Source organism: Phyllobates terribilis, unplaced genomic scaffold (genome assembly GCF_046119375.1).
Source record: "Phyllobates terribilis strain yellow unplaced genomic scaffold, ASM4611937v1 Scaffold_1__5_contigs__length_1240528914, whole genome shotgun sequence".
In the NCBI taxonomy this organism is placed as follows: domain Eukaryota; kingdom Metazoa; phylum Chordata; class Amphibia; order Anura; family Dendrobatidae; genus Phyllobates; species Phyllobates terribilis.
This window is the reverse complement of record NW_027362761.1, coordinates 65,281,780-65,307,128: the sequence shown is the minus strand read 5'-3', so window position 1 is coordinate 65,307,128 and position 25,349 is coordinate 65,281,780. Positions and strand designations below refer to the sequence as shown.

The following is a 25,349-nucleotide window of genomic DNA, read 5'->3' as shown; positions in this document are numbered from 1 at the left end:
CAACTGAAAATATGTCTTATATTCTAGGTTCTTCAAAGTAGCCACCTTTTGCTTTGATGACTGCTTTGCACACTCTTGGCATTCTCTTGATGAGCTTCAAGAGGTAGTCACCGGAAATGGTCTTCCAACAATCTTGAAGGAGTTCCCAGAGATGCTTAGCACTTGTTGGCCCTTTTGCCTTCACTCTGCGGTCCAGCTCACCCCAAACCATCTCAATTGGGTTCAGGTCTGGTGACTGTGGAGGCCAGGTCATCTGGCGTAGCACCCCATCACTCTCCTGCTTGGTCAAATAGCCCTTACACAGCCTGGAGGTGTGTTTGGGGTCATTGTCCTGTTGAAAAATAAATGATGGTCCAACTAAACGCAAACCGGATGGAATAGCATGCCGCTGCAAATGCTGTGGTAGCCATGCTGGTTCAGTATGCCTTTAATTTTGAATAAATCCCCAACAGTGTCACCAGCAAAGCACCCCCACACCATCACACCTCCTCCTCCATGCTTCACGGTGGGAACCAGGCATGTAGAGTCCATCCGTTCACCTTTTCTGCGTCGCACAAAGACACAGTGGTTGGAAGCAAAGATCTCAAATTTGGACTCATCAGACCAAAGCACAGATTTCCACTGGTCTAATGTCCATTCCTTGTGTTCTTTAGCCCAAACTTGTCTCTTCTGCTTGTTGCCTGTTATTAGCAATGGTTTCCTAGCAGCTATTTTACCATGAAGGCCTGCTGCACAAAGTCTCCTCTTAACAGTTGTTGTAGAGATGTGTCTGCTGCTAGAACTCTGTGTGGCATTGACCTGGTCTCTAATCTGAGCTGCTGTTAACCTGCGATTTCTGAGGCCCGTGACTCGGATAAACTTCTCCTCTTTACTTAGAATTTGTATTATGGCAAGAAAAAAGCAGCTAACAGTCTATTCAATAGGACTATCAGCTGTGTATCCACCAGACTTCTGCACAACACAACTGATGGTCCCAACCCCATTTATAAGGCAAGAAATCCCACTTATTAAACCTGACAGGGCACACCTGTGAAGTGAAAACCATTTCCGGTGACTACCTCTTGAAGCTCATCAAGAGAATGCCAAGAGTGTGCAAAGCAGTCATCAAAGCAAAAGGTGCCTACTTTGAAGAACCTAGAATATAAGACATATTTTCAGCTGTTTCACGCTTTTTTTGTTAAGTATATAATTCCACATGTGATAATTCATAGTTTTGATGCCTTCAGTGTGAATGTACAATTTTCAGTCATGAAAATACAGAAAAATCTTGAAATGAGAAGGTGTGTCCAAACTTTTGGTCTGTACTGTATCTATTTTTAATTTTTTTGTAACACTATATCAATCTTGGAGGCATTTTTTATTATGAATCATTGTATTAATGTTAACATAACCTCTCATTTCTTTGTTGATACAGTGGTGGCCAAAAGTATTGACACCCCTGCAATTCTGTCAGATAATACTCAGTTTCTTCCTGAAAATGATTGCAATCACAAATTATTTGGTATTATCTTCATTTAATTTGCTAGCAAGGAAAAACACAAAAGAGAATGAAGCAAAAATCAAATCATTGATTATTTCACACAAAACTCCAAAAATGGGCCAGACAAAAGTATTGGCACCTTAAGCCTAATACTTGGTTGCACAACCTTTAGCCAAAATAACTGCGAACAACCGCTTCCGGTAAGCATCAATGAGTTTCTTACAATGCTCTGCTGGAATTGTAGACCATTCTTCTTTGGCAAACTGCTCAAGGTCCCTCATATTTGAAGGGTGCCTTCTCCAAAGTGCCATTTTGAGATCTCTCCTCAGTGTTCTATGGGATTCAGGTCTGGACTCATTGCTGGCCACCTTAGAAGTCTCCAGTGCTTTCTCTCAAACCATTTTATAGTGCTTTTGGAAGTGTGTTTTGGGTCATTGTCCTGCTGGAAGACCCATGACCTCTGAGGGAGACCCAGCTTTCTCACACTGGGCCCTACATTATGCTGCAAAATTTGTTGGTAGTCTTCAGACTTCATAATGCCATGCACACGGTCAAGCAGTCCAGTGCCAGAGGCAGCAAAGCAAGCCCAAAACATCAGGGAACCTCCGCCATGTTTGACTGTAGGGACCGTGTTCTTTTCTTTGAATGCCTCTTTTTTTTTCCTGTACACTCTATGTTGATGCTTTTTCCCAAAAAGCTCTACTTTTGTCTCATCTGACTAGAGAACATTCTTCCAAAACGTTTTAGGCTTTCTCAGGTAAGTTTTGGCAAACTCCAGCCTGTCTTTTTTATGTCTCGGGGTAAGAATTGGGGTATTCCTGGGTACCCTACCATACAGTCCCTTTTCATTCGGACGCCGACGGATAGTACGGGTTGACACCGTTGTGCCCTCGGACTGCAGGGCAGTTTGAACTTGTTTGGATGTTAGTCGAGGTTCTTTATCCACCATCCGCACAATCTTGCGTTGAAATCTCTCGTCAATTTTTCTCTTCCGTCCACATCTAGGGAGGTTAGCCACAGTGCCATGGGCTTTAAACTTCTTGATGACACTGCGCACGGAAGACACAGGAACATTCAGGTCTTTGGAGATGGACTTGTAGCCTTGAGATTGCTCATGCTTCCTCACAATTTGGTTTCTCAAGTCCTCAGACAGTTCTTTGGTCTTCTTTCTTTTCTCCATGCTCAATGTGGTACACACAAGGACACAGGACAGAGGTTGAGTCAACTTTAATCCATGTTAACTGGCTGCAAGTGTGATTTAGTTATTGCCAACACCTGTTAGGTGCCACAGGTAAGTTACAGGTGCTGTTAATTACACCAATTAGAGAAGCATCACATGATTTTTCAAACAGTGCCAATACTTTTGTCCACCCCCTTTTTTAGGTTTGGTGTGGAATTGTATCCAATTTGGCTTTAGGACAATTTTTTTTGTGTTTTTTCATTGAAGACAAATTAAATGAATATAATAATACCAAAGAATTTGTGATTGCAATCATTTTCAGGAAGAAACTGAGTATTATCTGACAGAATTGCAGGGGTGCCAATACTTTTGGCCACCACTATGTATATATCAATGTTTTAAATGCTTTTATATGTTAATAATAAAGTTATGTCTTTGAATTATTTATGGTATGTGTAGTCTTTTTAATACATTTAATAATTGTATATTTGACTACAACCAGTATACTTGGTTTACCTTTGGCTCAGTGGTTTCAGCCAAATTCTGTAGGTTTTGATTTTGGCCTGTTTTGCTGCATCTTGGCCAGGGCGACTTGTCATCATTATTAAAACACTGAATTTTTAATTATAACCAGAAAATTCTAAAGAAAAAAATGTCAAGACATCTCTTCATGAGCTGAATCTCAAGAGAACGTAGGTCATGGAGCATGACGACGACCCAAAGCACACAAGTCGTTCTACCAAAGAATGGTTAAAAAGAAAAAGTCGGAAAGTTGGAATGGCCAAATCAAAGTCATGATCTTAATCTGAAAAAAATGTTGTGGATAGACCTGAAACAAGCAGTTAATAGGAGAAAACTCACCAACAAAATAGGGCTAAAATAGGACTAATCAATAGTTATAATTAATGAAATCATTTATATTCAAGTCTTACTGAACAAACGGTCACACCAGATATTGAAAATCTAAAATTGTTGAATTGTTTTTACTTTTATGACTTTTGTGTAAAAACCTGATGTAGCTTTAAGTCAAATTTATTTAAGAAATATGGAAAATTCTGAAGGGTTCACAAACTTTCAAGCACCACTGTACATTTGGCTCTTGCTTGCTCAAAGAAGGTAGAATATATTACACCAATATAGAATTTTCAGAAATTTTAGTCCAACCAAAGGTAACAGCATCAAATACACTTTTTCTTGAACAAGGCCTTACAACTGCAATAATAAGTCATTCTACTACTCAAACATGGGGACTATGATCTTCTTTTAGCAAGAATAGCCTTTGTATTACTAGTATGAATAACCTATGAGGTCTATGACTTTCTACTATATGAAAAGGCCTGTCGATTCTGCACATCTTTTCTTTATCTGACCCTAAAGGAGTTGCCCTGCCTTAGGGAACAGGACCAGTCATGCGCCCAAAACTCCTGGCACCGAAGAATCTTCACAGCGTGCTGTGCCTGCCATGTGCAGATTCACAAGTCTGCAGTCAAATAGAGTGACTGCAGACTTGTAGCCTAAAAAAATTTATATTCCAGATAAATCCATATACTGTAGACAAAAGCATAGAAAACTCCAAAGTAAAACTGTACAGAATGTAGCCTGAAAAAACACAAGTCAAATATGTTATAATCCTTTTTCAAAGGGCCATTTAATGCTATAGCTTATATACTTAGCGTTCGTGAAACAAATATTTTTGGCATAAGATAAAACAATTAATATGTCATATGACTTAAAGATTTACTTCGGATTTAGTTCCTTAACATTCCCAAGATTGTCTCCAGCTACGCTGGCTGAAATTAACGTAAAGACATGATACAGCAAATAGTTAGAGATTTTATTTGAATGTGTGTTTGGTGGGTAAAACCAGGGGAATATTCCTGACACAGAATTGTTTTTAGGTGCCCATTTTATATCTTTGGCAGCTATGTCCTTTAGATGGATTAAGGATACTTCAGCCGAACAATGCTCTGCAGCCATCTTAGCCGTCTCTCCCATACGTAGGAACACTCATTTCAGCATCTCTATGAGAATGCCACCAGCTAACATGTTGGCCACCATTTTATCTCCAAGAGAACAATGTGATCGGCAGTCTGAAATCGGACATGCCCAATCAACATGTCACCCGACGAAAAGCCGCCACCTATATACATTAGACTGTTGCCAGAACTTGTAGCTATTGTCCAGCTCAGATGACATTTGTCTAATGTGTATGGGGGTTTAAGTCTTCATATACTGTCATCTGTGTCCATGCTTGCTACCTACATCCTCTTCCTTTCCATTTGGATCATTATACAATGTGTAAGTGTAACCATTTTGAATGCTTTTACTTGCTGGGCAATTGAACCACCAGGCATACAGGAAATAAGTATTGAGCACATCACAAATTTTCTAAGTAAATATATTTCTAAAGATGCTATTGACAGGTAATTCTCACTAGATGTCAGTAACAAACCATCCAATCCACAGAGGTAAAGAAATTAAACCAAATTAAACCATATATGTCCATACATTAAGTTATGTGTAATAATGATAAATTGCACAGAGAAAAACTATTGAACACATGAAGAAAGAAATGTGCAAAAAGCCATGGAACATCATGACACCAGCTGAAAATGATCAGTAATTAGAAAGCAATCCTGCCCTTAGTGAAAAATAATATCAGCTGGTTCAACTGATGGCCTATAAAAAAGTGTCATTACCAAAGTGCCACATAAGAAACATCTCATGATGGGCGAAACCAGTGAGCTGTCTCAAGACCTTTGCAACCTTAGTGTTGCAAAACATACTGATGGCATTGGTTACAGAAGAATTTCTAAACTACTTAAGGTTCCAGTGAGCACTGTTGGGAACATAATCCAGAAGTGGAAAGAACATAATTTCACCATAAACCTGTAACGAGGAGGTGTTCCCTGCAATATTTCAGACAGAGGAGTGAAAATAATTATCAGAAGAGTTGTCCAAGAGCAAAGGTCCACCTGTGGAGAGCCACAGAAAGACCTGGAATCAGCAGGTACAATTGTTTAAAAGAAAACTATGAGTAATGCACTGAACAACAATTGCCTGCAAGACTGCACTGCTGAGCAAAAAACATGTTCAAGCGTGTTTAAAGTTTGCTCAACAACATTTAAACTCTGTGAAATACTGGGAGAATATAGGCTGGTCAGATGAGACTAAAATTGAACTCTTTGGCTGCCATAATATACATCATGGTTGGAAGTCAAAAAGTACTGCATAACACCGCAAAAACACCATACCAACAGTCAAGTTTGGAGGGGGAACATCATGGTGTGCGGCTGTTTTTCACCATACGGCACTGGCAAACTTCATATAAAGGAAAGATAAATAGACAAATGTACCAAGACATTCTTGATAAAAATCTGCTGCCATCTACCAGGATGATGAAGATGAAATCAGGGTGGACATTTCAGCAAGACAATGATCCCAAACACATAGTTTAGGAAACTCTCAATTGTTTTCAGAATAAGAAAATAAAGCTGCTAGAATGGCCCAGCCAATCACAAGACCTGAATCCAATAGAAAATTTATGGAAGGAAGTAAAGTTCAAATTTCATAGAAGGAGCCCACAGAACATTTAGGATTTGAAGAGTGTTTGTGTGGAAGAATGGGCCAAAATCACAACTGAGCAATGCATGCGACTAGTTTATCCATACAGAAGACATCTCGAAGTTGTCATCACCAACAAAGGTTTTTTTATGAAGTATTAAATTACATTTCAGTAAGTGTGTTCAATACTTTTTCCATGTGTCATTATTACACATAATTCATGGAGATCTATGGTTTGATTTCTTTGCCTGTGTGGATTGGATGAGTTTTAACCGGCATCTGGTGAGAATTTATCAATAGCACTTTTAGAAATATATTTACTTAGAAAATTGGTGATGTGTTCAATACTTATCGTATTTCATCCGCTGTATTTGTATCAATCACTGCTCTTTGCTTACAGTGCTGGATGAGGACATCTCATTCACATTATTTTTGCTCACATTTAGTTTCTGAAAACCCATATTAAACTAGTGATGATAGGGAATATACTGTATTTGTATAACTCAATGGTATAGCTCACTGTTGCTTTAATGCAACATACTTCATTGGTAAAAATGTTTATTTTGCCTGCAAAAACCAAAGTGATTCTGATTATCAAATTATAGAATTTATCAAAATTCACAAATATCGCATTTTATGCCTTTGGTATGAAGAGGTAGCTCAATTTCTAAATTTATCTTTGAAATTGGGCTACTAACAATTAACCAAAATCCTAACTAATGACAAGTTGTAGCAGCCCGAGGAACACAAGAGCAAAGTGTTAATGTGGCTTTGACTTGATGGATATGTAAGGGTGTGATAGATCATTGTAAATGCAGTACACACTTGGGAACGACTGCAGAATAGCGTCTGTGAAATTATTCTATGACGATGATAGAATATTAGTGTGGTAACATTTATAATAATTAAATGAACGTGTTCACACTATCTTCAGAAGTCAGAAGGATAAGTGAAGCTTTGAAACCAAAGGAACTTGATAACACTGCTGTTTGCAGAAGAAATGTCCTTGATAGACGTGTCCTGGATATACTCACTCGAGAGATGATGGCACACTTTTATGTCATTTAGTCAGTTTCTTAAATGACAAGAGATATGTGCTAATGAGGCTTCTTCAACTCCAGAATATAAACTAGTCAGAAGAGATGCACAATGATCTTTAGCAGTTTTGGTATGTTATGATATGAAATTTGAAAAGGTGTATCCACAAAGTGTTGGAGTAGTGCTGCTTGATCTCCTGTTCATCACGTGCGGCAGTGTTCTCAAGGGTCACGTCCAGTACTACTGGCATCACCGCTTACTGAAGAGTCATAATGAAAGTCTGGCATGTAACTGCTGAGGGTATGCATTGTCTGCAGAGGTCAAGTGCTGGCAGCTTATGAACAAAGACAGTCAGAACATCTCCCCTGGATTGGCGGAGATATTGAAGAAGTGATGAATATTAATTTTATTTGATATATTTGCATTTTACATAATAAGACGAGATACATATACAGTCTTTTCACTGAAATTCCAGCCTTCTAAATCAGATCTTGATTGAGAATTTGGGCAGCTGAGTGCCCACATGCCTACTTTTCCCGCTACAATAGTAGATACATAATGGTCCTATTTGTCTACCCTTTTATATACATTACTTCAACTTTGATATACAGAAAGGTTTTTAATATAGACAGTGTAGGTACCGTCTCAATTTAGGGTCACGTTGTCGCTGGTGGGACGGCTTGTATACTTTTTTTGATCAAAAATAGTTCACTAAGTACCCTATATTTAATATGCAACTTTGCTTTACATTTATATATAATGATGGTAGGGTATGAGATATATTTTTTGTCTTTTGTAGGTTTTGCTTCTTTTTGCTAGTGTGAACATGCTCCTATTTCTTGCATGTGTACCATCTTAGACCTCAGTTCACATTGCTTGGTTTTTAGATACATAATGGGCAGTCTCATAACCCATCTTCAAGAGTGAACTGCTCCTCAGCCTACTACAAAGGGGTGGTGTACTCTTGATTAACAATTTGGACCAGCGGTATCGCTGCACCACTGGCCCGAACTGTGCACTTTATAATGCTGAAAACACAGACAACATTGCCACTGCCAAATCCAAGAAGTGCAGGGGCACAGCTAGCTGGAGCTAGCGATCTGGCCAGCTTCAGGCCCTGATTACAAAGCTCTATAGAAAAGTGTTTGTAAGCTCTGGTCTCCTTACAAAACTGCAGTGGTGGACGGTATTTTAGGCAACGATCAGTACACTTTGGAATTTGAAGGAGTTTTCCAGGCTGAAATTAAAAGTCTGCAGTCATTCTATGTGACTGCAGACTGCCGAATCATGACAGTGTGCGATGTTCACATGTTACCATTTCCCTGTATTACCAGTGCAAGTGGGCAGTCATGTGACCATATGCATATAATTTGCATACTTGCCGACCAGTCTCATTCATCATCTCTCATTCCTCTTCTATTGCAAGAAGCTAGATAAAGCTAGTAACCACACACAATCACACCGCGCCCAGCCAGTCACTCGGAGCATACAGGTGATTCATAACAGTGTGTACATCGCACACTGCCAAGATTCAGCAGTGTGCAGTCACAGAGTGAATGCAGACTTTTCATTTCAGCATAGAAATCCCCTTTAAAATCTGTTATTGAGAACGGAAAGGATTTTTAATAACAAGTAAAATGCTAAATTGTTTGTTTTACTAGATGAATGTGTCATCACAAAGTGTCAGCATATTGATAAGCTTCAGTAGATTTTGGATTATTCAAATGAATATGTAATACATGGCCCTATTAATTCCATTTGTAGAGTGTTTGTCCTGATGAGACAGTCCATTTAATTAATATTCTACTTGAGGTGAGATTACATGGAAGTTCAATTGGTAGCTATACAGATCAATGGCTTGCATCATTGTGGAGCAAAGTGTTTAAAGGGGTTACCCAGGGCTATTTTCATGGGGCTAAGAATTAACAAATAGGTAGTTGCTGACTACCAGACTGTTCTGCCCGGCACAGGCTCAGAGCGATCATAGACCTCTCCTGCCGTCGCTTCTGCTGCTCACTTCGACAGAGCAGCTCCACCTCTTCCGCTCTGCTATATCATTGGGGCATGACTGCTGAATGTTGATTGACAGCAGGTTTCCTGCAAGGAGCTGCTGACAATCATCATTACATTGGCAGTCACGCCTTGTCAACACAGCAGAGCGGAAGAGAAGCAGTTGCTCTGTCGAAGGGATATCACCGCAAAGCCACAGAATCGCCGACAGGAGCAGTCTGACCTCTCTGAGCTGGCAGAGATCGGTGCTAGAAACAACAGGTAGGTAGTTAGCATCTACATGTCTGTTAGTTCTTAGGCACATAACAGATAAATAAAATATTCCCGGACAAACCCTATAATCACTTGGTGCGCAGGTGACCCCCAGATTCTAACAACTTCTTTGGCAGATAAAAAAATGGAAGCCTTAAACAGCTTACCAAAGACAGAAATATAACTCTATAACTTGCACAAGACTCATTTAGGCAACAAAGATTCCAGTGTCTTAGCCGAGAATTGCTTTAATATCTAAATTTGAGTGTATTTTAGGTGTGGCACTCTCAGGTATGGAAATATTTTGGTTTTATTATCAATAACGGTCAGGAGTACAAGCATTTCTGGAATATCTGAAGTCTGGTGATAAATGAAGTGCAGAAGTAGATTTGGTGGAGGGCAGCTGAAGTCCATTCTACAGTGAAGGAAATGGCCTCTATGAATGTTTTGTTTAGCAAAGTGTAAGCGAGCCAGAAAGGAAGAGATTCCTTCTGTATCTAAAGCAAAACACCAAACAAATTCTGCTGTCTGCAGACGCACAGTACTACCTGCGGAGCCCACTTGTGTCCCGGCACGTAATACATCAAAGTGGTGGAACAGTTAATGCCTACTCCTTCTAGTCTATCAGAATGCTATTTTTGGTCGAATTCCTTATTTGGTTCAGTTCACAGACCATGGTAAGTGTTCAGTAATATGACGTGTCATATAAAATGATCTCTATGGAGACATTTGATATGTTTTTTTTCTTTTTAGCTTTGCTCATATAAGTGCAATCAGTGTCATATGTCAGTATGACACTATGGGGGTATTCACACACAGCAGAGACATTTCTACAAAAGTCTCATTCATCTGAATACAGTAAATGGATTTTCAGATGCAGTAATTTCTAGAATAAATCTGCAGCATGTGAAAAAATACCATGATATTATTTCAATCAATTATAATTTGGCTCCCTGAGTATATTTTCCAATGTATGCATAAAAATAAAATGAGATTGGTTGAAACACTGCTCTGTACTAATATTCTGAATGTCACTTTCGCTAAAACCTAATAATTGTTTTTAAAGACACTCATTCACCAGGTCCTTGCTATCTCATCTGAGAGGAGCAAAGACCCTGATTCCAGTGATATAACACTCACTGGGCTGCTTGCTGTGGTTTTTATCAAACACTTTTATCAACATACACCTGCAGCAATATAGTCCCTGATGCACGAGAGCTTTGCCTGTTCCTGCACATAGCACTGATTGGCAGCTTTCTGCCTATGCACAGTGTAGACAGACAGCTCTCAATCAATGAGGTATTAGACAGATCTCATCTTTGAGACGATTAGCAAAGCTGCAGCTGATAAAAGATTGATTTTAGAAAAACTACAGCAATCAGGCTAGTAAGTGACAAATTCCTGGAATCAGGGTCTCTACTCCTACATTATGCTCCTCTCACATAGTGCACCAAATATCTGGTGACAGATTCCCTTTAACCACAGTATCCTATTAATTATCTACACTCCTCAACATTGAAATCTCAACACTAAGATGGAAAGTTCATAGAGTGATGGAAATGACAGGAAAGATAGACATGTTAATGATATGCAAATGATGAAAATCTGGAAACAACATTTTCAAAACTTCTCGATTTATTCAATATTGACTACGATCTCCATGCACAGAAATACACACGGTTATTAATGGTTGTCTGAGGAATAATGTACGGATCCCTCTAGTCTTCATTCCAGGTACACTAACAGCTCGGCGATATATTGATTTGGTGGTGGAACGGCTATTTCTCCAACGTGTCCTGGGAGCCATATTTAGACACAACAACCCCAGGCTGCATGTTGCATAGTGAGCAGACTGCTTGGCCTAAACATGCTATCATGGTCTGCAACATCTCAGGACTTATGTCTAGGAAAGCATTGGTCGGCAAATGCAAAAGGAGCTGCCAGCAGCTGATCTTGATGATTTGCGTGCCCAAGTGTATTCAGCCTGGTAGAACAGTACTCAGACAACCATTAATAACCTTACTGATAACATGCCAAGGCGTATAAGTCTGGGTATTTCTGCATGTGGCACTGATACTCAATACTGAATAAATCAAAAATGTTTCCATTTTTTCCATCATTTACAGGTCATTAACTTGTCTATCCATCCTGGGATTTCCATAAATCCACAATTTTCCTTCTTGGCGTTGCAGTTTCAATGTTGATGAGTGTATGTAAACTGTTAACAAGCCAACCTGCAGGTAAAAGTATGCTCAGAGTTGTTTTAGATTGGGCTCTCAAGACCTATTTCCATTACAGATATATCACTTGTTATTTTAAACTTCCTTCTGTGCTTTCAGACATGTGTTTATACTACTTGATCGGATATGGCAGAACACCAATTTCCACAGGATACAAATGATGACAGATTTTAACCATAGCAACAGAAATAATGTCCACTATCTTGTGATATTTGGTACGTTTTTCTGGTTTAAGAGACTAGTAATAGATTATAAATATCAGAAAAACAAGTAAAGTATATAATAAGATATCGTAAGGCCCTATTCAGATGTCAGTGTTTGTTGTCTGTGTGCAGTCAGGTTTTTCTACTGGCAGCACACTGACACATTATACAATATGGGGTAATTAACATGTTCGTGGTTTTTTTTTTGAAGACTGATGCTCCACATAAGAAAAGAAAGCATGTCTTAGGCCACGGCCCCACTATCAGTATTCGGTCAGTATTCGGTCAGTATTTTTTCTCAGGAGTGGGAGCCAAAACCAGGTGAGGAACAATCAGAGAAAAGGTATAATAGAAACAAGTCACCAATTCTGCATTTATCACCCACTCCTGGTTTTGGCTCCCACTCCTGAGAAAAAATACTGACCGAATACTGATAGTGGGGCCGTGGCCTTACTCTGATCCATTTTGAGGAATAAAGTCAACCATTGCAATAAACTGGTTAGTGTCAAAAACAGACATGAAATCAAATTGATGTCATCTGCATGCTGTCCATTTTCACTGATTGACTGCAAGGAGACATTTGGGAAGCGTTAATCTTTTTTTTTTTGTGTATGAAAAAAAACGGATGACACATGGATAGTAAAAACGGACAAAAGGGTAAGGTTTCATTTCTGCACTGCTGACCACAGAAGGTGTTTCATAAGCAAGTTTAGCCAATGATTTGGTTAAAAGATTTATAGGCATGCAAGGATTGAGTGCACTAAACATGCATATTTTCCAGAAAATACTAAAACATAATAGTTGAAGAGTAACTAAACGCATCTATTTTTTTTTTTTTAAATCCATACGGGACCAACTGATTTTTCATTTTTTTCTTTATTTTTTTCTGTCCCTTCTTCAAAGAGTTCACAGAAAGAATAGGATAAACGATATAAGGGTATCCAAAAATATAGCAACAGAGAAATTGGCCCTTTAAAAACTAGTATACCTGTATCATTAAAAACAACCAAGCACAACCACAAAACTGTACATGAGGATAGCTTCAAAAAACAGACAAGGCGCCTACAATATCCCTGTAAGACCTGAATACTTAGTTGCCACTACCTGAGCCACTGAGGTCGTCACTCTAAATCTACGTAATGGCACCCCCGCTCAATGTAGGCTAAGCCCTATTATTCCCGAATAAGGCACCTAAAGGTTAGAAAAGACAAAATAGCAAATTTCATAGCCTATTGATAATGCTCTGGGAGCAACAGATAGGACAGCATAAGTATATAATCATACATAGAATATACCTCCATAATATAAAAAGGAGTACAGTTTTACAAAACCATGTTACCACCTCGACGCATTTCCCTGGTGAGATGTCAGCTTCATCAAGATGCCAGGGAGTAAGTCTTCAGTCCTATATAGGATGAGCTCTACATCGCCCCTCTGCATCATCCTGTATATTATATTGTCCGGAGATCAATAAGTTAATATACTGTAGTATATCAACACAGCAAAGGTTTAGTAAGAAGGACTAAATAAGAATAAAGCTATACCCTGACTACTAAGTTAGAAACGGAGGACAATTTGCCTACCTTGAGAAGAGAACAAAGCATCCACACAGATATCATGGCACTTTTCTCTCTCACAATGCCTTGCTTTTAATAAAGACAATATAATACCAAGTATGAATTCATGGTGCTCAGACTGACATTACGGAACAACCAGCAGGACCGGTTACAGAGCGCTCAGTGGGATAGCATGATATGTAGGACAGACAGCTGTAAAGTTCCAGTTAGCTTTAACAAGGAAGCAGTTTAAGTTGGTTTAATCAAGGTTTAAAACTCAAGGACTTTTCTAATAGAGGACGACTCGACACACCTAAAATACCAAATAACCTCTGGCCACTGAGTTATTCACAGTGACATCCAAAAGAAAGATATGGGAGGCAAAAAACTTTTGTTACTGAAACATTATGGGGGTAATTTTAAATTAGGGGCCCTTCACATTGCGTTTATCACCTTATGTTGGTTGTTCCATCAGAATTGCTTTCTGATGGAGACATAGGCCCTGATTCATTAATATTAGTGTTTCGTACATCAGACCTAATTAGGGACGTGCGCCAAATTAATTTAAGAGTCATACAACACTTAATGAATTTGGTGCATGTTATCAATGGCGTGTATCTACGTGTACCTTGCCAGAAGTGTTATTGCAGTCAGGGGCTTGAGTAACATTTCTAGAGAAAGAAATGGCTCTACTTTTGAAAAATTTGGTGGACGGACGTAGTCACATCACACTCTGCCCCAGCTCCTCCCCAACTCCGGGGCAGCAGACTACATCTTTGTATTTAAAAAGCCTGCTTCTCCCAGCCCGCGTGCCAGCACCAGTGAAAAAAAGAATAAAAAAGTGAAAATAAAAGAAAAAATCCTAATACTCACCTGTCCGGCGGCCCCCGGTGTCCTCCTTTGCAATGTTGTCCCATCGGCGGCTCGCTGTACACTGCTGGGCGCGGGCTCGTGCCCCGCAGTGTACTTACAGGACCTGCGGTGACGTCACGTGACCATCAGGTGATCAGTGCCGGCAGCAATCAGCTGATGGTCACGTGACCATCAGCTGATTGCTGAAGCCGGTAATCAGCTGATCGTTCTCATGACCGATCAGCTGATGCTTAGCGTGGGAATATTCACAAGAATGTCCCTACGCTCTCTAGCTCACCGGGGCTCATCAGCTGATTTTCAGCTGATAAACCCCAGTGGCCCCTGCAGGACTGTATACTGACATGGGGTGATTTTACACCCCTGTCAGTATACAGTGCTGTATTCTACAGCAGGGACATCAGTGATAGCTGATGTCCCTGCTGTAGAAGTGACACAGATCTTCGTGGGACACTTGCTGCTGATCGTGGACTATGTCGTTGACGGCAGACAAGTGAGGAAAATTGTTGTTTGGTTTTTTTATGTTTTTTTCAGGAGATCGAGGGCTTCGCGGTGGCGTGTAATAAAAAAAATTGTAGAACCTTTTTTGTTCTATTTCAATATTTTATTCTGACTGTCTTTTATTGAAAAAGCGCAACCATTTAAACACGCGGTTAGTAATGGGGGCATGTTATAGATGCCCTCAATTACTAACATGGGCTTCACGTCAGCCGCCAATACAAGGCTGACGTGAACCCCAACCCCATTACCCCCTGCCACCGCTACAGGGCAGTGAGGAAGAGCGAGGCTAAGCGACAGATTTGGAGCATCTTATGGATTAATCTTATGGATTAATAGCTGCGGAGGGGGCTAGTATCCATGGCCCCTTCCATGTCTATTAATAACAGCCCGCAGCTGTCTAGTTTAGCCTTTGCTGGTTAGATTTTATAGGGGGACCCCACGTCATTTTTTTTCTGGGGTCCCCCTGTAATCTAGCCAGTAAAGGCTAAACAAACAGCTGTGGGCTGTTATTAATAGCCATGGAACATTGTTGGCTAATGGCCCCTTCTGTGGCTACTAATATCAGCCCCCAGCGGTCGGCTTTCCCTCTGCTGGTTATAAAAATGACGCGGGAGCCCACACCATTTTTTAAAAAAATTTTAGGCTCTGTGCCCATAATTCAGACGTAGCAACGCTTTGGACGCAAATTTTTTCTGTGTCAAAAACGTTGCAATCTATTGATCGCAGGTAAATCCACATGTGTTCACTGAACCATGCAGATTTATCACATTCAATACTTTCTAGTGGTCAAATTTCTGTTGTGGAGACTAGCGACTCCGCAAGAGAAATTGACATGCTGCGGTCCTGAAAGAAATGCTGCATGTCAGTGTCCACGGGTGATTCGCAGCCTCTGATGCACGTATAGTGGACATAGGATTTCTAGGGACCCCATCTACTATGTTTTAACATCTGGAAGCTGCGGGTTTGACGCTGTATAAACACGCAGCGTCAAACCTGCAGCAGCTCCTGATCGTGGCCACGTACCCAAACTCACCCGCAGCATGTCAATTTCTGTAGCGGACACACCAGTCTCTGCTGTAGATTTTGACCAATTGCAGTGTCAATATATGTGGTGGATTCACATGTACCGACAACAAAAGTGCGGCATAGAACACTGCGTTTTGGACGCAACATAAAAGTGCTGCTGAGTGCTGATCGGGGGATGTAGTGGCTAACGAACCAGCTGTGAGATGTTATTTAATGGCCAGGGAAATGTTTACCTAGTGGCACCTTCTCAGACCCAACTTTATTTGGCTCCAAAAGTCATACATTGATTCTCAAGAACGCTTCAAATAACGCATGTAAAAACGCGTCAAAAAAGCATGTAAATCCAAATGTGTTTTTTTCTTCCAGGGAGAGGCAAAAACGCTCAGGAATTTCTGCTTCAATTCCTGAAAGTGTGCACATACCCTTACATAGGGAATTAGGGACATACATACAGCTTACTAGAGTGCTGTAAAACAGGCCTTAAAGGTACTGGCCCTACTTTATATTGGGAAAACCTGGTGACAGGTTCCCTTTAACCCTGCTTGTCTTATTGTACAGTCCCTGACAGAAGTTATGTCGCTTATCCATGTTATGTAAATAAAAGCTTATAACCTGATGTTAAATTCATCCATTGGTTTTATAAATTACTCTTTTGAAAGCTGAAACCCTCCCAAATTTGGTTTGGGCTAAGAAAATAATTTGGCATTAATGCTGAAATATTGATCATTTCATGAACACAGAATGGTCAGATTTTGGCAAGACAAAAGTTTTGTCGCCTGGTGATATAATGCACCCAATTCCTAGTTTACATCCTCACAAGTGCTCAGTAAATGATCGGTTAATTAGTGGGTGTGTATAAAAAGAAACCCAGCACCCCAGACCTTCACTTGAACTGCAACTTGAGCTCTGACAACATGCCAAAAATCCACCCTGCGACGAAAGCCTTGATTATCAAGAGGCTGAAGACCAGATCCACTGCAGAGGTGGCTGGCACCTTTAATGTGTCTTAGCTTCAAGTACAAAGAATTAAAAAAAGATTTGAAGAGACTGGAGACTGTTTGACAAGCCCAAGTCCAGCAGACCCCGCAAGACAACTGCTCAGGAGGAACGTTTGTTGGTTAGAAAATCCAAAGCAAGCCCCTCTTCCACTGCAGCAGAGCTCCAACAGGCCTGGTCACCTCAAGTCCCTGTGTCAACTAGAACAGTTTGTAGGATTCTGTCTCGAAATGGCCTCCATGGTCGAATCAGTGCCCAGAAGCCAGCACTAAACAAAAGGCAAATAAAAAGCATTTGCAAAGTCCCACAGCCTGCTAAACAGATGGACGCTGGAAAAGTGGCAGAAGGTAGATTTCTCTGATGTATCTTCAGTAGAATTACACCACAGCCGCTGCAAATACTGCAGGAGACCTACTGGAGCCTGTATGGATCCAAAATACACTCAGAAAACAGGTGGTGGAAAGATCATGGTCTGGGGTTACATTCAGTATGGGGGTGTGCAAAACATTTGCAAGGTGGAAGGCAATATCAATAACCTAAAATATCAAGAAGTATTAGCTACCTCTTACATTCCAAATCATAAAAGGGTCAAATTCTGCAGCAGGATGGTGCTCCATCTCATACATCCATCTCTACAACAAAGTTCCTCCAGGCAAAAAATCAAGGTGCTCAAGGACTGGCCAGCCCAGTCACCAGACATGAACATCATTGAGCATGTTTGGGGTAGGATGAAAGAGGAAGCTTGGAAGACAAAACCAAAGAATCTAGATGAACTCTGGGAGGCATGTAAGACTGCATTCTCTGCTATTCCTGATGACTTCATTAATAAATTGTATGAATCATTGTTGAACCGCATGGATGCAGTCCTTCAAGCTCATGGAAGTCACACAAAATATTAAATATGACTAATAACAGCACAACTTCATTCACCAATGTTATGCAACATATATTTGTATTTTAAGATAATTATTTGTTTGAACATCACATTACTTTCTGTGGGTGACAAAACTTTTGTCTTGCCAAAATCTGACCATTCTGTGTTCAGTAAATGATCAATATTTCAGCATTGATGCCAAATTATTTTCTTAACCCAAACCAAATTTGGGAGGGTTTCAGCTTTCAAAAGACTAATTTATAAAACCAATGGATGAATTTAACGTCAGGTTATAAGCTTTTATTTACATAACATGGATAAGCGACATAACTTCTGTCAGGGACTGTACTCTATGGCTCTGCCAGTAGTTCTACAAATCCCGCTTGAATCCCATTCTTCTTCTGGGATTCCTATTGAACTCCTTGAATTATTATTATTATTTATTATTATAGCACCATTCATTCCATGGCGCTTTACATGTGAAAGGGATATACATAGCACAAACAATTACAATAAATTTTGAACAATACAAGTTGGTGACTGGTACAGGAGGAGCGAGGACCCAGCCCGCGAGGGCTCACAGTCTGAATAGGAAAAACACAATGGCCACAATTTATCTTTGTTGTTTTTCCAATTTTCTGGAGTAATTTTGTCTTTTTTTAGTAGCTTTATTGTTTGTACCGTATTCTCTATATGTTTTGCAACATTTTTTAAGTTGTCTTTCTTTTTTTATTTGTTCTCGACAACTTTGCTTATCCAGATGTTTTAGACAGATTAATGAAATGGGACTTTTCCAAATGTCACATTTTTTTGTGCATCTCACACCGGTCTCTGCCAGGAGTAAGGTTTCTGGTGGATGTTTGATTTTGGTGCAATTGATTCCTAATGTGTGACATTTTAAAAGGTTTCTGCTACTTGTTACGCTATAAGGTCACCAGAATATTTAACCCTTTCATGACTTTGCAATTTTCCGTTTTTCCGCTTTTGTTTTTTCCTCCTCTTATTCCAAGAGCTATAACTTTTTTTACTTTCCTGTTCCCATAGCCGTAGAAGGGCTTGTTTTTTGCGGGCTGAGTTATACTTTTGAATGACACCATCCATTTTATCACGTGATGCACTGGAAAGCGGGAAAAAAGATTACAAGTACGTTGAAACTGCAAAAAAAGTACAATTCCACAATTTTTTTTTAAATTTACCATATATTTACCATTATATGGTAAAACTGACCTGCCATTATGATTCTCCAGTTCAGTACAAGTACGCAGATACAAAACATGTACATTATATGTTTTTTTTATTTAAGTGGTGAAAAAAAAATACGAAATTTAAGAAAAAATTTTTTTGCCTGTGTGCATTTTCCGAGACCCGTAACGTTTTCATTTTTTCGCGATCTGGGCCTGTGTGATGGCTTGTTTGATGCACCCTGAGCTGACATTTTTATTGATACCATTTTGGGGTAGATAAGATGATTTTTTTCGCCTCTTATTGCATTTTATTGCAATGTTGCGGCGGCCAAAAAAGTGTAATTCAGGGGGTTTGATTTTCTTCTTATTATGCCGTTTACTATTCGGATTAATTTATTTTAGATTTTGATAGATTGTACTTTTACAAATGCAGAGATAACAAATATGTGTTGGCTTTTTTTGTAATGGAGCTGAGGAGAGTGATTTGAACTTATGTTTTTAACTTTTTTTTTTCTTTATTTTTTTTTTTTATTAATAGTCCCCTTAGGAAACTTAAAGCTGAATACAGAAATCAGGATCTCCTATGAACGCGGGCCACGAGCCATTATTCACGGGAATATCGGAATGACAAGCATGAGTGGCTGTTATGACAACTAGTGTTGAGCGAGCATGCTCGACACTGCTTGGTACTCGCCCGAGCATCTCACTACTCGGGATGTTCGGCGAGCACCGAGCATTTCCGGGTTACTTGGGCGGGAGCTCGGGTCTCTGCCCTGCATGTTTGGCGCTCTTTACAGAGCCAATGAACATGCAGGCATTGCAAGCCTGTCACTGTAATGCCGCAGCCATGTTGTTTGTGGGCATTACAGTGATTGGCTGGCCGCACAGCGTCACCTCGAGTATTTAAAACCGGGCGCCGCCATCTTGGACACAGTCGCTCGGGATCAGACAGTGTAGGGAGAGTGCTGCTGAGCTAGGGAGAGATTTATAGTGCGAAATAGGTAGTGTAGGGTCTCTAAAGCCTGCAAAATCAAACAAACAGTCCCTCTTAGGATTAATATCCATCCCAGATATCAGGCAGGTAGGCTGTATAGGAGACGCAGTGGTTATACCAACAAACACTGCATTATAGTCCGGTGTGCTGCTGCTCAAATTGCTAGACTTAGCCCCAGGTCTCAGGGGCCAGGAAAAATACTTTTTTTTTTCATCTAAATCCTTTTTTTTTTTTTTCCCTCAGTCAGACTGTACAAATACCCGTCTTATTAACCTTTTGGTATTTCCCCCCCCCCCCCCCCCCAAAAAAAAAAAATTAGTGTGTCTGTGAGTGTTCAGACACAAATATATCTGTTTAAAAGAGTCTGGTTTCGGACAGATAACTAGAACTGTGGTTTTGCAGTTCCACGGTTCAAATCTCTGTATTATCCACTTTTTTGCCTTTTTTCCATAAAAAAAACAGTTTGAGTGTCTCGCTGACTGTTCAGACACAAATATATCTATTTAAAAAAGTCTGGTATATGCCAGGAAATTAGAACTGTGGTTTTCCTCTTCCACGGTTCAAATCTGGGTGTTATCCACCTTTTTGCCTTTTTTACATGAAAAAAACAGTTTGAGTGTCTCGCTGACTGTTCAGACACAAATATATCTGTTTAACCACTTCGCGCCAGAGCCTGTTTTTCCTTCGTGACCAGGCCAATTTTTTCAATTCTGACCACTGTCACTTTATGAAATAATTACTCTGGAATGCTTCAACGGATTCCCCTGATTCTGAGATTGTTTTTTGTGACATATTGTACTTCATGATAGTGGTAAAATTTCTTCGATATCACTTGCGTTTATTTGTGAAAAAATCGGAAATTTGGCGAAAATTTTGAAAATTTTGCGATTTTCAAACTTTGAATTTTTATGCCCTTAAATCAGAGAGATATGTCACACAAAATAGTTAATAAATAACATTTCCCACATGTCTGCCTTACATCAGCACAATTTTGGAACCAAAATTTTTTTGTTAGGAAGCTATAAGGGTTAAAAGTTGACCAGCGATTTCTCATTTTTCCAACAAAATTCACAAAAACATTTTTTTAGGGACCACATCTTATTTGAAGTGACTTTAAGGGGCCTTTATGACCGAAAATACCCAAAAGTGACACCATTCTAAAAACTGCACACCTCAAGGTGCTCAAAACCACATTCAAGAAGTTTTTTAACCCTTCAGGTGTTTCACAGGAATTTTTGGAATGTGGAAGAAAACAATGAACATTTAACTTTTTTCACAAAAATGTTAATTTAGACCCAATTTTTTATTTTCACAAGGGTAACAGGAAAAAATGCGCTATACAATTTGTAGTGCAATTTCTCATGAGCGCGCTGATACCCTATATGTGAGGGAAAACCACTGTTTGGGCGCACTGCAGGGTTCAGAAGGGAAGGAGCGCCATTAGACTTTTTGAATTAGCGGACGCCATGTTGCGTTTCGAGAGCTCCTGATGTGCCTAAACAGTGGAAACCCCCCACAAGTGACACCATTTTGGAAACTAGACCCCTTAGGGAACTTATCTAGATGTGTGGTGAGCACCTTGAACCCCCAGGTGCTTCACAGAAGTTTATAATATTGAGCTGTAAAAATAAAATTTTCAAATTTTTCCCACAAAAACGTTTTTCATCCCTTAATTTTGCATTATCATAAAGGTAATAGAAGAAATTATACCATGAAATTTGTTGTGCAATTTCTCCTGAACACGCTGATACCCCATATGTGGAGGAAAACCACTGTTTGGCCTCACGGCAGGGTTTGGAAGGGAAGGAGCGCCATTAGACTTTTTGAATGCAAAATTTGTTTGAATAATTAGCGGATGCCATGTCGCATTTGGGGAGCCCATAATGTGCCTAAACAGTGGAAACCCCCCACAAGTGACACCATTTTGGAAACTAGACCCCTTAGGGAACTTATCTAGATGTGTGGTAAGCACCTTGCACCCCCAGGTGCTTCATAGAAGTTTATAATATTCTTAAATCGTACCCCGAGTTGCCAGATCTGCTCGTCAAAGTACGCCGCCTATCAGCTCATTTTCGGAAGTCGGCTACACCTTCCGCCGCCCTTGCTGTGTTGCAGCAGCGTTTGCAGCTTCCGGCACACCGACTGGTGTGTGATGTCCCAACACGTTGGAACTCTACCCTCCACATGTTGCAAAGGATTTGTGAGCAGAAGAGAGCAGTTGTGGAGTACCAGCTGCAACAAGGCCGTCGATATTCAGGTCAGACTCCACACATAAGACCTCAGGAGTGGACCTGGATGTCTGACATATGTACCATCCTGACAAACTTTGAGGAGTCCACCAAGATGGTGAGTGGCAATGAAGCCATCATTAGCGTCAGCATCCCACTTGTCTGTCTTTTGCAACGCTCTCTGCAGAGAATTAAAGAGGATGCATTGCAGCCAGAGTATGATGAGATGGATCAAGAAACCGTAGCGGGCGATTACACACAGCCCAGCCTCATCTCATCCCAACGTGCATTGGGGGACAAAGAGGGAAAGGAGGAGGAGGAGGAGGAAGAACAGGAGCTGGTATCATGCGCTGTAGATGGTAGTACCTGTACAACTGTCATACCGTCGGTTCAGCGTGGGTGGCCTGAGGACAGGGGGGAGGAGGGGGAGGGGGAGGAGGAGGAGAGCATGGTCAGTCGTCATCTTGGTGAGGACACGGAAGTCTTGCCCATTACCAGTCTGGCACGCATGGCTGACTTTATATTACGCTGCCTTAACCGTGACCCTCGCGTTGTTAAAATGTTGGGTGACAGTCATTACTGGTTGGTGGCACTTTTAGACCCCCGCTACAAGGAGAACTTTCACTCTCTTATTCCTGAGGTGGAGAGGTCTACAAAAATGGGGCAGTACCAGAAGTCCCTTGCTGCAGAACGGTTAAAAAAATTCCCATCTGAACACGCTAGCGGCAGAGGTCACAGTTCGTTGCCCAACCAAGGCGTACAGGCGAGAGAGACGCAACTCCAATCCAGCAGAAGCAGGGGAGCACTGTCAACGTTCTGGGACAGTTTTCTGAGACCTGCCCAGCTTACAGGCCCTGAGGCGCGGGGTACTTTCACAAGGAGTGGAAAGTTTCAAAAGATGGTGAGGGAGTACCTTGCCGACCGTACAAGCGTCCTCCGTGATTCCTCTGGACACTTGGAATGAACTCGCTCTGTACGCCTTGGAGGTCCTGGCCTGCCCTGCCGCTAGCGTGTTATCGGAGCGTGTTTTTAGTGCCGCTGGGGGAATTATAACGGATAAGCGCACTTGCCTGTCAACTGACAATGCTGACAAGCTGACCCTTATCAAAATGAACAAGGTCTGGATTGGGCCAGACTTCTCATCACCACCAAATGACAGCAGAGTAACATAAAGTCAAATCCACTGTGTTATTTCGGGAGGTGTATTCCCATGCACCGCTTCACACCCACACATGGGTATACGCTTCCTCATTTCGGCTGTTTTTTGCTCTTCTCCTTATCCTCAGCCTCCACCACCACTATACCACCAGGGTGACCATGGTCCGTGTTGCCAGCATTGCAAGTTCCTCCGTCCTAATTTTTGGCAGCTTTTGCTTGGAAGGCATAGGCAAAGACCATGGGAGACTCACTCCCAATAATTGGAATAATGTTTTTAATATGCTGTACTGCATGGCTCTTGTAAGGGGAATTGCAAGTTACTCCGTCCTAATTTTTGGCAGCTTTTGCTTGGAAGGCATAGGCAAAGACTATGGGAGACTCACCCCCCAATAATGGGAATAATGTATTTAATATGCTGTACTGCATGGCTCTTGTAAGGGGCATTGCAAGTTCCTCCGTCTTAATTTTTGGCAGCTTTTGCTTCGAAGGCATAGGCAAAGACTATGAGAGACTCACTCCCCAATAATGGGAATAATGTTTTTAATATGCTGTACTGCATGGCTCTTGTAAGGGGCATTAAAATCATCTTGTTAAGCTACTGTGACCTCCACGTCTCTTCCAAGGGGAATTGATATCGTCTTTTTATTCCACTGGGACCTCCACGTCTCTTCCAAGGGGCATTATAACAGTCTTGTTAAACCACTCTGAACTCCACGTCTCTTCCAAGGGGCATTAAAACCGTCTTGTTAAGCTACTGTGACCTCCATGTCTCTTTCAAGGGGCATTAAAACAGTCTTGTTAAACCACTCTGAACTCCACAGCTCTTCCAAGGGGCATTGAAATGTTGTTTTTAATTACTTCTAACCTCTTCTCCTTTACCATCACCTCATCCATCATTCATCACCTGAAGCTTTGTTTTAACGGGAGTCATAGAACTGGGATAGTAGCAGGAAAACATCCAGCAATCCTCGGAGGAGGTAGGATATGCGCCAAAACGCTGACCACATCAGGCCTAGCCGCTACTACAAACATGCGCTTGCATTCCAAGGAACAGAAAGCTAAGGAGATGGATGGTCTCATGATCATGAATAATTTACTCGTTGTGTAGGAGGCCGACCACTGCTGCTGTCTACCTTCTGAACTTTGTGTTGAAGCCTGATTGACCCAGGACCCGCAATCCTCTATGTCTGGAGGACGTGTTGCATCCCAGTGTCCAACTTTGTCCCGGCTTCCACAATATTAACCCAGTGTGAAGGAGTCAGTGAGATGGACCATCCCTGGCCACATTCACTTGTCCACGTGTTTGTGGTTAGGCTGTCCTTCCCACTAAATGCACTGGGGAGGGCACAGGTAATGTTTTGGTATGCGCGCTTGTGTATAAGGCGCACCGGGACAAATAGGGGCGGCTGGGGACCGTTTATGGACACCCGGCCGCCGACGCAGCCATGACATGGTGGCCGGCGTCTGCCTCCACAAGCCTAAAAGGCCTCATTTCAAGTGCAAGCAAGCTAGCAGTATGGTATTGCAGCCTGGGGGTGGGTGGGTGGCAGGCTGCACACTTACGCTTGCGTTCCAAGAAAACAAAGCAGATGCTAACTTCTATCATCATCATCATGCTCCTCACCTTGGCACTCTCAACTCCCCTGATGGAGAAGCCAGGGCCCACCTGAGGAGTCTGGTTGGCTCATCCAATGCTGCCCTAAAGCAGGCCAGGCTAAGAAAAGTGTGGGGAAGGTTACCGGGACAAATAGTGGCGGCTGGGGACTGAGTATGGAGACCTCGCTGCAGAAGCAGCCATGAGGTAGTGGCCAGCTTCGGCCTCCTCCAAACAAAAAGGCCCCATTTCAAGTGCATGCTAGCAGTATAGTATTGCAGCCTTAGGGTGGGTGGGTGGTTGGCTGCATATTTGCGCTTGCATTGCAAGGAATGGGGGAGGTACAATTGAACACTGCCCTGGGACAAGGACTTGCACGGGGATAGTTGCAAGTCTGCATC

The 25,349-nt window shown here is 41.2% G+C and overlaps 1 protein-coding gene across 2 annotated transcripts in view; it reads right to left on the bottom strand.

Annotated features, from left to right (window-relative positions):
• The window catches only part of LOC141198439 (PALM2-AKAP2 fusion protein-like), a 179,589-nt gene that overhangs the window by 113,360 nt on the left and 40,880 nt on the right, over positions 1 to 25,349 (bottom strand). The window contains exon 1 of one of the 2 annotated variants that reach the window (XM_073662968.1): positions 13,551 to 13,678. The exons of the other annotated variant lie outside the window; for it this stretch is intronic. Coding sequence (XP_073519069.1) covers positions 13,551 to 13,586 — 36 coding nt within the window. The 5' untranslated portion in view covers positions 13,587 to 13,678. Of the gene's footprint in view, positions 1 to 13,550; positions 13,679 to 25,349 lie in introns of those variants that run through there. 2 annotated transcript variants of the gene reach the window in all.